Consider the following 16642-nt stretch of genomic DNA (forward strand, 5'->3'; position numbering starts at 1 on the left):
AAGAGAGAGAGAAGAAAAAAATTATATATAATCTCTCTATATTTACATATACATACAGACATTTTTATAAGTAAACCTAGGATGCGTACAACATATCTCCTCCATTCACTTTGTCCAGAGAAAATGAGATTCAACTGATGCTTAAAAAGAAAACACTCTTCTATAGTAGGCCTTTACCATTTGAGGACTTAACACTATTGTTTAAACTATTTAAAAAGGCACTCAAAACTCCCTATCAAATGATAATCTGTAATCTGGCTAAAGTACAAACCTGAAACTGGCCAGAAATCACTTGGCTTAGTAAATCAACATAGGTGAAAGCCTAGGACTAGTATTTCCTTTTTCTCTCTAGAAATGATTTTATCTTTTTAAAAGATCTTATTTATTTATTTGACAGAGAGAGAGACAGTGAGAAAGGGAACACAAACAGGGGGAGTGGGAGAGGGAGAAGCAGGCTTCCCACTGAGCAGGAAGCCTGATGTGGGGCTCGATCCCAGGACCCTAGGATCATGACCTGAGCCAAAGGCAGATGCTTAACGACTGAGCCACCCAGGCTGCCCTCCAGAAATGATTAAAAGAACAAAAAATTTCCTTTTGAAAGATGACATCTCCTCCTCTCTCCCCGAAAGGAAAGCAATCTTCTACTTCACTAGAAGTAGACAATACAAGAAGCCTTAAAATTTAATTCTTAGAGAAGTTGTTCTATTTAACTGCACTTCTATCATGGAAACGATATTACAGTGATAATAAAAAACTGGGATATTTGGGAAAGCTCTGGACCTATACCTCAAGAATGTTAAAGGCTTATGATATACTATTAATCATCTTTTAAAAGATGATTATAATTGATCAGTTTTACCAAAAATATGAACAGAATAAATCCTAGGAGAATACCACTCAGTTCACAACTTTAAGCATCCCAGTAAGAGCTCCTGGCTTTGTTTCGACTGAAAAATGGCTTACATTGTAAAGAACTGTTTAGATTAAGGATATGTGGTAAGGAACAGGGTTTTGATCTCCAAATCATTGTTCCATATTTGAAAGTAGGGATTCAGAGCAAAAAGAGAGGATAGGGGAGAAGGAATTAACATTCTCTCATTCAATAAATAAGCAACAAATGCCTATCATGCACCAGCCTCGGCGCAAGGCCCATGGTGTAGAATAAACAAACACTATCCTTATATATATTAAGCGTCACTTTTGGCACTTTACAACATGTTCTCAAATGATCCTCACAACAACTTCACAAAAAGATAGAAAATAGGATGAAACCTTGGGCTCTCTAGAACACATGATGGAATTCAGCCAACAGCCAATTTCATCAATGACCTGCATTCTCAGACTCATGTACTAAATCATCTTGTTCTCTCAAGCTCCAAGAAACCACCCTTCAACAATCCTGAGGCTTAAATTTAAAACAAAAACAAAACAAAACAAAACAAAAAACACCGAAATGAACACTTGATCACTAAAAGCTGATGGTGGGGTGTACAGAACTGGTATGGTATTTTATTCTCCAGATTAATTCTTCAGCAAGGTGGTATGAAATGAGACAAACCAACTTTTAGGTTTCCCAAAATTTTAACTGAATTGTAGAGTACAATTTTTAAAGGAATGAGACACCTAATTTTTCTCCGTCATACACTAACTCTAAAGCACGGTACCACCCTCCCTCCCCCGCGAAATACACACACACACACACACACACACACACACACAGTTTAACAGCTGTTTCAGAACAAAACAGCTGCTGTTTCTTGGTGCTAAGAGAACAATTCTTGCAGTCAAAACGGCTTTGGGCAAGCTATGAATCTCACTTCCCTTAGCTGCATTTATTGCCTACAGATGACGCTCGGGAGCGTGCTTCGTAAACACTGAGCCACAATACAGACAGTATTCCTTCAATTTTTAGTTTTCAACCTAAGAGTAGCAAGATACGATACAGCCCCATTTGACATCAAGCAGCCTGGACTCTGACAAGAACATCAAAGATCCTAACCATCGCGGGCCACTCCAGAGACAACTAGCTCGCTCCATCATCCGAAGCGCATCCGCACAGCGTGGAGGGAGCGACTACGTCACCAGGACACCCGCCACTCGCACCTCCACAGCCTTGGCCCGGCCAGCTGTTTCGGCCGAGCGGGGCCTGCCTGGCTGGAGCAGCGCTCTCCCGGCCGAGCCCCGGGTGGGGGAGGGGGTACAGCCAGGCTGGCGCTCGGCCCCCTCTCTCTCACCTGTTCGAGCGCCGCCTCTTCAGGAGGGCCCGGGTTGGGGGCACCGGCCGGTCACAGAAACGGAAAATGGTGCCGAGAATCCTAACCAGCCATTTGTACATACCAAGCCCAAGCAGCAGCGGCGGCCGACACACCCCGAGAAGCAAACCCCAGAGCTGTCGCCGCCGCTGCCGCCTTCGCCGCCTCGGCCACCACCGCCTAGGCTCAGTCGCCGACTTGTGACGCGATCGGAGGGCCCACAGATAAAACGTCCAGAGGGCTATAGGAGCCCCCCCGCAACCCCGCCACCACTCCTGACGTCACCTCCTCCCGCCCGACCGGAAAGCATCTTCGTCCTCAATCTGCGCACGCGTAGCTTCGCCCCACCTTCTCCTCCCGAACCTAGCAACCGGAATGCGTGCGAGACGGTCCCAGTCCAATCGCTGACGAGATCGAAAAGGCTGTGGGCGGGGTTTTCTCTTCCCTCGGAGCCAGTCGCCGGACGGCCCGCGGGGCAAGGCCCACTGGTCGCACGTGAGGCTTCTCCACCCGGGAGGGAGCGCTCGGAACGCCTGAAATACAGTAGGTGTTCCGTAACCGTTTGTTGAGGGCACAAAATATAGGTAGTTAACATCAATTAACAAATGTTTATCCTGTTAACCGCCCTTTAGTTTGCATATACGTTCCGTCTAGTACTTTACACACATGGTCACCTGCGTTTCTCCCAGCACCCCCAGGCGATGGGGAGGAGTCTTGTGCCCATGTTTAAATAAAGAAATCCAGCGTAGAGCGATTAAGTTATTTGCCTAAAGTCACAGAGCTAACTAGTGGTGTAGCTGGATTGGAACCAGGATCTGAGAGCCCGCGCCAGTCCCTGGCCCTTGCTGTGAGTCTAACCCTGAGAGACACGATTACGAATTGCAAGATAATTACGTGCAAAGTGCGGTAGGAACCAGAGAAAGGAAAACCACACCCTGGGGAGGGACGGGGAGGGGCAGAACTCAAAAGAGAGCTTCACTGACCCTATAAGAGGCCTTACCTGAGGCCCAGGAGTACCTATTGGCCTCCTCCCCCACCCCTCCGAGGCTGCCCTGGAGTGCTGATTAACTCTCGCTTTGTTATCTAGAAATCACACTTTTGGTTAATTTAAATCAATGAGAAAAAGTCCCACCGTATTTAGTGACAGAATATCCAGTCCCCTTCTCCAAACGGTACTGGAATCCTTCTTTTTTCCTGCCCCACAAATCCATTCCTGACTTTCACTTGACCCTTACCTAGGCTTCAGTTAAGGGCAGACTTCCCGGCTTACTTGAACTTTAACACAGGCACTCCCTATGACAGCTGTGTCCCTTGCTCGGTAAAGTGTCCTGGAATTCTGGTGCAAGTCACCACTTGGAGCCCCAGGACCACGAGCTACCCACCTATGCCTGTCACACCTCTGGAAGAAAATCCCAAGTGTGGCCATTGGCCCCTCCCTTCATTCTCCAAATACCGCTAACACCAGACTATCACTGAGAGTTTGAGAATAGAATTACAAAGACCAAAAGATTTTTTTTTTTTAAAGAAACTGTTTAATTTCTATCAACCTTGTTCCACGTGGTTTGCCTTTGTGGAAGAGCAGCTTAAGACCACTCAGTGGTTGTTCCTACCCATTCCGTGGCCTGAGCAGTGGGAGCTGCAGACCAGTCTTCAGCAGCTGGCTGGGCGCTCCAGTCTTTAGTAGGGAACTGCTGAATTGGCCCAGAGGGCACCTGCAGCCTTCAAACCGGTCTGCGACTTCAGGCTGAGTAGCAGTGAACTCAGGAGCTGGAGCCGTCCATTTGATGAGGGAGCAGAAGGCAAGCCAAAGACAAAGCATAAGCGGACACCCTGCAACCTCCCCCCCGCGACCCTCACTTCTGGGTGGGACACCTGTGACAGTCCTCCAAGAATCTCCCAACTATCTTAATGTTAATACCTTGCTAGAGAGGAAGACAACCTTAACTTGACAATGGCAAGGCCTCCAGTATCTCATAGGTACCTTGTAGGTCAGTCATCTTTAGCACATGTAAGTTATTTTGAAACCTCTCTTTTCCTTACTTCACAAGACTCCTGACTATATAATCACCACTCCTCAAGCCCCCAGGGCAGCAACTCTCTCTGCCCACAGGTTTTATCCCCGCGCTTTAATAAAACCACCATTTTTCACTAAAGACATCTCATCTTTCTTGGTGGTTGGCTCCAGACCCCACCTTACCTCACCTCTATTCCAAAGCCTCGTCACATTGACCCTGCCATTCCTCCTGGGTCACAGTCTTCCCAGCATCAGTCTGCTCTTCCTTTTCCAACTCTTCAGAATCTCTGCAGAAGTAGGGATCAGGCATGATCTCCCATGGGTGTTCAGGGGAATTGGTGCCACAGATGCACAGAACTTCCCCGGCCAACATCAGACCCACTTGACTGGGCTCCCTTGTTGTTGCGAGGGATGGCCATGTCCACATAGCACTAGGGAGAATCTGTGTTACATGAGCCATGGTAGGCAGGTTAACATAAGACACCTCTGTGAGAGGCTGGTGGGCAGCCCTGGGATCAGTAACCACTAGAAGTCTTGGCTCCCAGAAGGCTGCCTGGATCTGGTTAGTGAAGGTTCTGGGAGTGAAATGGCTGGCCATAAGAGGGGCTCCAAGAGCACAGGACACTTCAGCACAACTTGCTGGCCAACATTCCTGGACATTTTCTTTTAAGCACCGATTTCCACCACAACAGTGGCACAAGTGGCCAGCAGAAGCTTCTCCCAGGTTCTCTTCAGATTTATGATGTAGATCCCATTACTTTTTCTTTTGTATGTAGACTGTTCCATTTGGAAGTCAAGTTTGGTGCCACCTAAGCGGATTCACACTGCAAGGGATTTGAAGACATCTTCCTTCTTCGTTGCAGGACATCAAGGGCTCCAGACATTGTACAAGTTTCCCTTTAAGTTATCATAGGAATGTAGAACAATGCCAGTGGATGGACCCCTCGCGGAGGAGTGTGGAAAGCAAAGACCAGTTGATCTAGAAGTGACTATTAAAAGTACTGCATCCAGGGGCTCCTGGGTGGCTCAGTGGGTTAAGCCGCTGCCTTCGGCTCGGGTCATGATCTCAGGGTCCTGGGATCGAGTCCCGCATTGGGCTCTCTGCTCAGCAGGGAGCCTGCTTCCTCCTCTCTCTCTCTGCCTGCCTCTCTGCCTACTTGTGATCTCTCTCTGTCAAGTAAATAAAAAAAAAAAAAAAAGTACTACATCCAACGTCCATTGCTCTTTGCCTCCTGGAAGGACTTTCCTTCCCTCAAAGTCATCTCTCCACTAGTCTCAACATCTTTCATGAGAGAGATAGAAGAGAATTTCTCCTCCACCTCTACCCTGATGTGTTTCAGGCTGGGCTCTAAATTAACTCTAAAAAAGCACCTGCACATACACAAAATAAAATGTTAGTCACCCTCCATGAAAAGTGGAGGGCTTTAGAATTACCTCTGTCCAAACCCCCTGGGCCTCATGAACAAACAGTAACTCTTCAGTGGAGCAATGACCAGGCACCACCCTCACTTACTGCCCCACCCCCACACACGTCCCCTTTTTGTCCTCTTACTGTCTCTGGTTGCCCTCTGAAAGAGAGAAAAGAAAGCCACTCAACCTTATAGTTTCTCCTGCCTGGGGTTTTGCCAGTTAGTGCCCCTGCCGTCCAGTGGTCCTCAGTAGAGGCATAGGCCAATGCCTGTCCACTGGCAAGGAGTGGGATTATCCTCACCCCTCAACCCACCACTGCTAACAGCCATTCCTGGACCTCAGAACTCTTCACAAGAGGGCTGGAGAGAAAATAAAAACAAAACAAAAACAAAAGCCCTATGGAAGAACAAGGACATGAAGGTTTCTTCCCTGGTTTGGATAACTTGAACCCTTGTACTGCTGGTGGTGCTTAGGTTTTCATTAGGGTATCCTCCATGGTTGCCCAGTTTTCTGAAAAGATCCTCTTCCTTGGGGCACCTGGGTGGCTCAATGGGTTGCTTCTCTGCCTTTGGCTCAGGTCATGATCTCAGGGTCCTGGGATAGAGCCCCGAGTCAGGCTCTCTGCTCAGCAGGGAGCCTGCTTCCCGCCTCACCCCCTTGCCTGCCTCTCTACCTAGTTGTGATCTCTCTGTCAAATAAATAAAATCTTTAAAAAAAAAAAAAAAAAAGATCTTTTTCCTTCTCTTCCTCCTGCGGAGATCCTCTCCTTCAAGCCTTTCCAAGGCCCATCCCTAATTCTCCTCCTGTCCACAGAACAGGAAAGACCCAGCTAGCCTTCCAATTCATTGTTCAATCTTGCACATTTTCCCTTTACCAGCACTCAGAGTGTTAAAAGATTTCTTGTGAGTTTTGGTCTTGCTGACCCCTGCCAGAGTTCTGGGCCATTTGATAGAAGTGGGTAGGAGCCCAATGGTGAGATGTTGTTGGTTTGGGCCTCTTGCGTCTAAAATCCAACATAGTTCACCACCCTGGAGATTAATTTCCTTCCGGGGATCAACTCTGGTATTCAAGAAAAACATACCCTCCTAATAATGGGACGTTGATCTTATTCAGTCTAATCTGGCCTTATTATCCAAAAGCAAGTAGAGTTCCTCGTCCTAGATTTTATTACAAAAACTGCTCACGGGCTTGGACTGCCTTATGGAGAAGTAGCACCCCGCCCTACTTGAGCCTCCTTCCTAATCTGTAAAATAGAGGTAATCGAACCTGCTTCTCAGATCTGCAGGCCAATGAAATGTACTCATGTGTGTGATGGACTGACTTCAGCAGCCAGCATGGCCCAAAGCCTAATGTTTCTCTTCCCTCTTCTTCAACGATCTAATAAGCCAATTTACTGATCACTTCCACATCCTGCATTTTCCACGGGATCTGCCGTTTCCCCTCTCCAAACCCATCAGAACTGTCATTTCTGACATTTCTGTCATTTCTGACAGTAGTTCTGATGGTGCCTGATCGTTTCTCAGGCCATTGAAAAGCCACCTCCTCTTCTATTCTGTCCCTCTTGTATTTATTTGCAGGGTGATCCCTCTTTTGTTGTCTTTTGTGGTGGTGGTTAAGGAAGGCAAATTTATACTGTTGTTCTTATTTATTAAGTGTCGCTCTCCCAGCAAGAACGACCAGGAGACACGGAGTGACAGGCTTGCGAATCTTTATTGTTCTCCTCTTACCCGGATGTTTACCCCTATTTGTATCCCCTCTCCTCCCATCAGCAGACTGTACATGTGAAAGGAAGCCTGATAGCATGATAAAAAGCACGCAGTGTCCTCGGGCTACCTGTTCTGGGCATAGCCAATCATCTTTCAGGTGGTGCGCAGGTCCTCTGTCTGGCCGCAGGCGCAAGCGCCATGTTGTCTGCTATGTACAAAGCTGCCCCCGACAATTAAGGAAAATAAATTTATAAATTAAATTTGTTGTTTTCTGTTACTAAATCACTAAAAGTGGTTGGGTTGATTCTCATCAAATTCCACATGTTTTTTTGGAGTAGTCTGACTTCAACTATGGAGCAACCCTGATTCTTTGGAGAGCCCTAGGGAGAACCTCAAAAAGAAAGGAACCTCTGGGAGGACGTCAGGGGTTCCCAGTTTCCCATCCAGAAGAGGAGGATGACTCTAAGCAAGAAAGACCCTGATGAGTTAACATGAATACCTCAAAGGGCTCATGATGGTTTCAAATGAGGGCCCAAGACAGATGTTACAGGCATGGATTCTTCCAGAGTTGCTTCTCACTGAGACAAATCTGTGTGCCTGCTCTGTGTATATAACTAAATAATGAGGATGCAAGATTCTTGTGACCAATCTGTGGAAAGCCAGTTAAAAATAAAAACGGAGGGCACCTGGGTGGCTCAGTGGGTTAAGCCTCTGCCTTTGGCTCAGGTCATGATCTCAGGGTCCTGAGATCAAGCCCCACATAGGGCTCTCTGCTCAGCAAGAGAGAGCCCCCCCCCCTCTGCCTGCCTCTCTGCCTGCTTGTGATCTCTCTTTCTCTGTCAAATAAATAAATAAATAAAATTTAAAAAATAATAATAAAAATAAAAACTGGATTCTGATTCTAATAATAATAATTTAAACCTGTAGTTTAAGATCTAAATAAATCTAAAATATATGGTACCAATGGATATTAAATACTGGACAGTAAAAATTTTTAAAGAAATTTTTAAAAAAATTTTTAGTGAACTTTAATTTTTTAAAAGATTTTATTTATTTATTTGATAGAGTGGGAGAGGGAGAGAGCACAAGCAGGGGGAGCAGCAGGGAGAGGGAGAAGCAGGTTCCCTGCTGAGCAGAGAGCAAGAAGTGGGGCTCAATCCCAGGACCCTAGGATCATGACCTCAGCCCAAGGCAGACACTTAACCAACTGAGACACTCAGGTGCCCCTTTAATGAATTTTCAATTAATAAAGAATTTTGCCTCTGTCTTGCCAGTGTGCCTACAGGCCTTGCTAGAGCCCTCTACTCTTGAAACCCTCTGAGCAGCACTCTGCAAAGAAGCACTTACTTAAAAGCACTGGACTTGCATTTATTTTGTTTGATACATTGTTTGTGAGGAAGTCATGGTTTCTAAAACAAAGTAGCTCTATTCCATGAAAAATACTTCTCAGGCCAGAAAAGTAGTATGCAGGTGTTTTCCTTACTGTTTTGTAATAGAGTACTAAAAAATTATCCACATAATAATGTTAATAAGCTAGCCTAAATGTATTATTCTCTATATATTTATATTATTTCTCACATTTTTTTAAGGATTTTATTTATTTATTTGACAGAAAGAGATCACAAGTAGGCAGAGAGGCAGGCAGAAAGAAAGGAGTAAGCAGGCTCCTCAATGAGCAGAGAGCCCGATGCAGGGCTTGATTTCAGGACCCTGAGACCATGACCTGAGCTGAAGGCAGAGGCTTAACCCACTGAGCTACCCAGGCATCCCAATATGTCTGTCTTCTTGAGAGAAGGAGCTGATGAAGTTCTAGAACCTAGGTGAGCTCTGCAAGTTAACTATTTGCTTATTGTTCATGGCAGTCAGGGCTGCCTGAGGGATGCTACACTTATGGAGGGGAAAGGGTGAAGAGGGGGTGCAAGGCGCCAGCTTTTGCTTTGTCCTCAGCCAGCCTCCTGCTCCCTCATCAGAGCCACCCCCTATTCTTTCTTATTATTTTTTATTTTATTTTATTTTAATTTTTTTTAAGATTTTATTTATTTGTCAGAGAGAGAGCGAGTGAGAGCGAGCACAGGCAGACAGAGTGGAAGGCAGAGTCAGAGGGAGAAACAGGCTCCCTGCGGAGCAAGGAGCCCGATGTGGGACTCGATCCCAGGACGCTGGGATCATGACCTGAGCCGAAGGCAGCTGCTTAACCAACTGAGCCACCCAGGCGTCCCTCTTTCTTATTATTTTTTTAAACGGAAGCCTGAGAAATGTTCAATCAATGAATGAAGAAATGAAACAAATATACAGATGAGGGGACGGTTGCCCTGTTCTCCTTGTAGAAAATGAATCAAGGAAACTTATTTTTCCAAAGTGCACAGCTGGCAAGAGATTGTGGGGTCACGGTTGCAGATGAGAAGACGTTAGAGTGAGTCATAGAGCAGCTTGGAGCACTAGACTAGGGTGAGAGAGGACATAGGTCACCTTCCTTGACCGTTGGCGCCAGTGAGAGCTATAAAACCACCTCCCCTCAGTTCCAGGACACTTCCATACCTGTTTTTCCTGTCCACACATTTGGAAGCTTGCCTGCCCCCTTTCTATTCTGCTCTCTGTAGCAAGTGATTTCTAGGTTAAGGGGGAAAAAAAAAAAGAGCCAGTGAATAATACTAAGTTGGAAATGAGACGAATTGTGTTATTCTTGAGTTCTGATCATTTATCAGGGTCATCATATTGAGAAAACTGACCATTATTCACTCTCGACTAGCTGATGAGCAACGAAGAAATGGTTTTCCTCAGAATACCTTGTAGTAAATGTTAACACTCAAATAGTTAGGAGTTGGCCCATCTTTTGGAATTTTTAAAGACTTTTATTCTGAAATAATTATAGGTTCACAGGAAGCTGCAACAATAGTACAGGGATGTGTCGTGTACCCTCACCCAGAGTCCCCCAACTCTGTAACATCTTACATAAGTAGAATGGAGAAAATTGATGTTGGTCCAATCTACAACTCAAATTTAGATTTTACCAGTTTCACATGCACATATGTGTGTGTGTTCATGTGTGTGTGTTTGTGTGTAGTCCTGCCCAATCTTATCACCTGTGTAGATTGCCCTGACCAACCCACAAGCAAAAGACAGAATTAATTCCCCTCTCAAAGATTCCCTGCGTACCTGTTCTCCAGTTTGCCTCACCTTTCCTCCCCCCAGCCCCCATCCTCTGAAATGCTTTATGTTTTTTCACATTTGAAATTTCTTTTTTTTTTTTATATTTGATATTTCTTACTAATTCTCTTTCTTTGAGAGTATGAGTTCTCCCATTGATTCTTGTATTGTTTTCAATGCTCTAAATAGAAAACAGCACACAGCTGGGGAATCAGATGTCACCTTCTGTGCCTACTGGCAGGAAAATCATTAACAATAATACAAAGAGGCCTCCTAAGGGAAATGATTCTTATTCCTATAATTGGCCGGTTTCCAGGAAAAATGTACATTAGCTCTGCCTAGATAAAGGCTTGGCGAGGTACAAAAACTGATAGGAGCTCAACAAATATTTATCAGACAAGCACACTGATCCAGCAGTGAGCAATGCATTCCATAAACAGGTTCCTAAGAGAATGTGGAACAATTCTCCATTTGTTCCAGAGGGCGGTTGTTTCCAAATCAGTAAAGCTTGCTGCAAATGGAAAAATAAAAAAGCTAGCAGGTCCCCTATTTGTTTTTCTCTGTGTATTCTTAATTTATTTCTCCAGCAGGAGACAAAAGATGAAAACAGACTACAGAACTGACTGACATCATTCACCTGAAACATCACTGCTGTCAGGTGCCCTCCATTCCTAAAATCCACTTGATCCCTCTTCTCAGCCTGGAGCAGCCCTGCTTTCCAACAGGAGGGAAAGGTGTGGAGGGCATAGCCACGTAGGTCATAGGAGTGACACAGGGCTCAGCAAGCTTACCTTCGTAGCAGGCACAGAGCTGTGAACTGTACTTAGAATAGTTCATTGAATCCAGAAAACAGCCCTGTGAGATAGGTGGTCTTGTTTTCTTCATTTGACAGTTGAGAAAAGTAAGAGTTTGAGAACGGAAATGTTCTTAAATGTGGCTTCAAGCCATACCACTATTGAGTGGAAGACGTGAGATGTGGACCACTGGTCGGGAGTCCTGGCATTCATCAGGTGTGAGGTATGACCCAGAATCTACACACAGTGCTTTGAAAAGTCCCCCAGGGGAGATCTCAGGTACTGACTCTTTGGGAAGCATTGCTTGAATCTACTTCCTGCAAGGAATCCCCTGCTGTTGGGATGGAGTACAGACACAGAGGACTGATAAACTTCTATGAGAGATGCTGTTGCTTCATGAATGCCTATTTCAGGCAGACAGTGCTAAACGACTAGTGGCTTTTGCCCTGGTGCTCCAGAGGGAAACATATTCTTCAGTTGTTCCTGTCTTTATTTATAAATTCAGGGCGCCTGGGTGGCTCAGTGGGTTAAGCCTCTGCCTTTGGCTCAGGTCATGATTTCAGGGTCCTGGGATCGAGTCCCGCATCAGGCTCTCTGCTCCTCTCTCTCTCTGCCTGCCTCTCTGCCTACTGTGATCTCTCTGTGTCAAATAAATAAATACAATCTTTAAAATAAATAAATAAGTGGGGCACCTGGGTGGCTCAGTGGGTTAAGCCGCTGCCTTCGGCTCAGGTCATGATCCCAGGGTCCTGGGATCGAGCCCCACATCGGGCTTTCTGCTCTGCGGGTAGCCTGCTTCCTCCTCTCTCTGCCTGCCTCTCTGCCTACTTGTCATCTCTGTCAGATAAATAAAGAAAAAATCTTTAAAAAAAAAATAAATAAAAAAAAAATAAATAAAATAAATAAATAAGTAAATTTATGTTTCAGCTCATCAAACCCCCACCAGCCTGAGTAAAGGCTACCGACACCTCCACCAGAGGGAATTAAATTACCCTGTAGCCGTGGGAGCACAAGTTCAGTTACTTCCAACACTGAGGTGGATAGGTTCTGACACAGCTCTCTATTTAAAGCTTTTGTGCTTACTTTTCTTTTAAAAAGGAGGGGGAGAAAGAGGGGGAGAAATAGGAACTCTGGATAAGAAGAAATAAAAGTGGGCGCCTGGGTGGCTCAGTGGGTTGAGCTGCTGCCTTCGGCTCGTGTCGTGATCTCGGGGTCCTGGGATCGAGTCCCACATCGGGCTCTCTGCTCGGCAGGGAGCCTGCTTCCCTTCCTCTCTTTCTGCCTGCCTCTCTGCCTACTTGTGATCTCTCTCTGTCAAATAAATAAATAAAATCTTAAAAAAAAAAAAAAAGAAGAAGAAGAAGAAGAAATAAAAGTATGTATAATGCCATAAAAATTTTCTTTAACCTGAAGCCTATTTGAACATTTACCGGGGAATGATTAGGCTTAATGAAATGTTCTTTGCAAAGTCTAAAGACTGCCAAATGAGGCAGGAGTGTGTGAATTAACATAAAAAGTAGTTTTGTGTTCACAGGCCAACAGAATAGTCATTGCATTTGTTTCATTCACAAGGACAGGGAGGCAAGTATCTCAAAGCACACTTGATTTCAACATACCACGCCAAACGACTAATAAACCGCCCACAAAGAATGAAACTATTTTGAACTCGTCATTCTGCAAGTACACATTAGGATATTAAGACATGCATACAATTTTTAAAAAGATATGCATAAAATTGTGTCAGGCAAAAATGTACCAACCTTCCACTGAAAAAAGAGGAGGAGTCAAATATCCTGAAAGGGTTGGGACCTGCCTGCCGTCCCTCTCTGGAACTTCCTGTTATCACCACACCTCTGGATTAGTCCTCTGAACTCTCTCTGAGCAAAGCCCTCTGAGAAACTAGGCTCTGGGCAGGACACCCTTCTTGTGAATGTGACGCACACTCTCTCCAGTTTCCATATGCTGAAATTATACTTCTTCATCAGTTTGCTGTGCTTGGTCAAATCAGGTAGGTCATTTATTGAATGGCTTTCTTAATTATTTAAAAACATTACTAGCAGTATTGTCACTTTGCATTTTATTAGCCCAGTTCCTTCAGTGGACTTTTTAAGCTTTATTTAATCACTTTTAAGGAAACAAGGTATGGGTTAAATGGGCTTGCAAATCCTGAAAAGCTTTTTTTTTCTCAGTAATAAAAGAGATTATGACTTCTTTCGATTAACTGGTTTTTCTGATGTACAAAAAAAAAAATATGCTGGGAAATCTAAAAGTTATTTTCTCTCATAGTTAAGTCTTCTGTGCCTTTCCACCTCTATAAAATAAGGTCAGTTATTTTCCAGAAATCTTAAGTTTTCTTTTATTATGCTATCTAATATATACAGGAAAGGTTTTTATAAGCTTTCGGTAACAGTTTATTTCAGTTATCTTTTAGGAAAACACGACTTTATGTAAACCCCTTGGGATGGTGCCTGGCATATTGATAACTGAAAAATTATTAATCAAAATGAATATAAATTAAAACAGTGATGTACAGGGTCTGCTGGCTGGCTCGGTCAGAAGAGCATTCAACTCTTGATCTCAGGGTCATGAGCCTGAGCCCCACATTAAGTACAGAGACTACTAAGTGAATAAATAAGTAAGGAAATAAATAAATAAAACAGTAATGTGCATAGCAGGGTAAGAAAAATAAAATGAAGTGGCTTTTTTGTTTTATTTATTTATTTATTTATTTATTTATTTATTTATTCGATAGGCAGAGATCACAAGTAGGCAGAGAGGCAGGCAGAGAGAGGAAGGGAAGCAGGCTCCCCACTGAGCAAAGAGCCCAATGCGGGCCTGGGATCATGACCTGAGCTGAAGACAGATGCTTAACCCACCGAGCCACCCAGTACCCCTGTTTTTTTTTTTTTTTTTTTTTTTAAGAAACTTGGCTTTCTTAGGAATCCCGTCCTTTTTTCTTATGATAATTTAGTCTTGTGAAATTTTACCACAGTTTATGGTAATGAAGATTGGTACAATTTTCTTAAGGGAAATATGTTACTTATAGTATCCATAAAAATGTTCATGCCCTTTGAACTAGTAAAACCACTGCTGAGAATTTATTCTCAGGAAATGTCTTTTAAAAGGGAAAAAACGGGGCGCCTGGGTGGCTCAGTGGGTTAAAGCCTCTGTCTTCGGCTCAGGTCATGATCCCAGGGTCGTGGGATCGAGCTCCGCATCGGGCTCTTTGCTCAGCGAGGAGCCTGCTTCCTCCTCTCTCTCTCTGCCTGCCTCTCCGCCTACTTGTGATTTCTGTCTGTCAAATAAATAAATTAAAAAAAAAATTAAAAAAAAATAAAAGGGAAAAAAAATCTTAAGAAGATGATTCTAACTATGTTACTTATAATAACTTGAAACTAGGTACAGCAAAAATGATTCTTTATAGAGGAATGGATGAAGCCCAATATATCAAACGTTTTAAAAAAATGTAGCCTTTAGAATAATTCTGAAGCTATGCAGAAATGTGCAAACATGTTTATAAAACAATGCCAAGTAGACAAAACAGAATTCAAACTTGTAGATAAACGAAGATTACAACTATGTTAAAATCACATTATCTGTGCCTGCAAATGAGGCCTAGAAAGGGAATGGAAAAGTTAAAATAGTTGTATGAGGATTTCAGCCTTATATAAATAAATTTTTCTTAATTTGTGCTTTTGAAGTTGATTTAACAGTAAGTTACAATTACACTAATGATGTTATTTTTCACTGAGAAGTCAACATTTTAAAGTGTGTGTTTATTCTAATGTTTAAGTTTTAAAAAATGAACATAAGGGGATGCCTGGGTAGCTCAGTTGGTTAAGCATCTGCCTTCGGCTCTAGATAAGACCCCGGGGTCCTGGGATTGAGTCTCACGTCCGGCTCTTTAATCAGCCAGGAGCCTGCTTCTCCCTCTGGCCTTCCCTCGGCTGGGGTTCGTGCTCTCTCTCTCATAAGTAGATAACATCTTTTTTAAAAAAATCATTAAAAAAATAAAATAAAATAAATTTAAAAATGAACATAAATTTAGAGATAATTTTAGGGGAGTGGGCTAACCCTGACACAAAAAAAACTGATGCTGATTTGTGGGTATTTTCTTTCAGTCTTGCATTATATAGCTCTATATACAACGTTGGAACTTAATTTTTTTGTGACCTGCCTTTATACTTATCATTACGTTATCAGTAAAGTCTTATTTTAAATGATTCTAGAAGACTCACTGATGAATGATAGAATCTAAACAGAGACACACTACAATAAACTTCTGTAGCTAGAAGGAAAAACATAATTATAGCTGTAAGCTAAATTTAGACTTGTTGGTGTCTGCAAAACCATGAACTTGCAATTTCATGGGAGAGGGTGTTGAATAATATGCATCTGATAGCAGAAATTATTAATCACAAATACATAGACTTTCTGCTTTTCCCTTCTTTGGCTTGCTGTCCCCAAACCAACAAGTATTAAGATGTGATTCTGAAACATAGAGGATACAGGTCATTCACTATTGGAGATCTTTGTTCTGTTCCAATGTTTGTGAAATCATGATGGGAATATTTGCCATAATTTTAACAGTGAGCAAAACAATGGCAAGCAAGCTCTAGTGTGCCCCAGAACCCCCTGGGGACTTGTTTAAAATGCAGACCACTCCCAAAGATCCAGACTCCGTGGACATTGAGAAATGCCCAGAATTGTGCATTTCTAACAGACCTTCTGGCTTTTTCAGCTGCAGGTGATCCAAAGAACAAATGTTGATAACTATTGTTCTATATTAAGGCTGTGGTATAAATAATATTTTAAAGTGACTCTTTATCGGTACTTTGGCTTATGGAAATCTGTGTAAAACTACATAGATACTTGCCTAGAGAAGATAGCTTAGTGCCCAAAACAGAGAATTAGTTTCTCGGGTATTTAAAGTCTTCCTGAGATAATTTATAACTCCATGGTGTGTGTGTATGTGAATGTGTGTGAGAGAGAGAGACAGAGACAGAGACAGAGATAGAGACAGAGACGGAGAGAGACTTACCCTTCTCTGACAGAGACAAAGGTGAAAGGTAGTGGGTATGAAAGCACATATTTGTGCACATGATTAGGAGGTGAGAATGAGGAAATCTAGTATCTTATTTATTTTCTCCATTGTATCCTAGAAGTTATGCTGTTGGTTAAAAGCAGAAATGTTCAACCAAGATGGCATTTTGCCCATATGCTGCTTGCCTATATTTGTCAGGGTTTTAAAAAAGAAACAAGAGGTACTCCATCAGGTTTGGCCCTGACCAACTGGGAATGTTTCTGTCTGGGAGCAAG

The 16642-nt window shown here is 43.4% G+C and overlaps 2 protein-coding genes and 1 pseudogene across 4 annotated transcripts in view; 1 reads left to right on the forward strand and 2 right to left on the reverse strand.

The window, feature by feature from the left end:
• SENP2 (SUMO specific peptidase 2) overlaps positions 1–2527 on the reverse strand; it is a 36435-nt gene extending 33908 nt beyond the window's left edge. For 2 of the 3 annotated variants that reach the window (XM_059391349.1, XM_059391348.1), the window contains exon 1: positions 2235–2422. In XM_059391349.1, the coding sequence (XP_059247332.1) occupies positions 2235–2335 (101 nt within the window). In that variant the 5' untranslated portion in view covers positions 2336–2422. Of the gene's footprint in view, positions 1–2234 lie in introns of all 3 variants that reach the window. The other variant, XM_059391347.1, reaches the window with a different exon arrangement.
• Positions 2528–3814: 1287 nt separating this feature from the next.
• On the reverse strand, positions 3815–5150 carry LOC132011966 (small ribosomal subunit protein uS2B-like; annotated as a pseudogene).
• A 7994-nt stretch (positions 5151–13144) lies between these two features.
• Positions 13145–16642, forward strand: part of LIPH (lipase H) — a 46889-nt gene continuing 43391 nt past the window's right edge. The window contains exon 1 of the mRNA XM_059391352.1: positions 13145–13331. Within this exon, the coding sequence (XP_059247335.1) occupies positions 13283–13331 (49 nt within the window). The 5' untranslated portion in view covers positions 13145–13282. The remainder of the gene's footprint in view (positions 13332–16642) is intronic.

Source organism: Mustela nigripes, chromosome 2, assembly GCF_022355385.1.
Source record: "Mustela nigripes isolate SB6536 chromosome 2, MUSNIG.SB6536, whole genome shotgun sequence".
In the NCBI taxonomy this organism is placed as follows: domain Eukaryota; kingdom Metazoa; phylum Chordata; class Mammalia; order Carnivora; family Mustelidae; genus Mustela; species Mustela nigripes.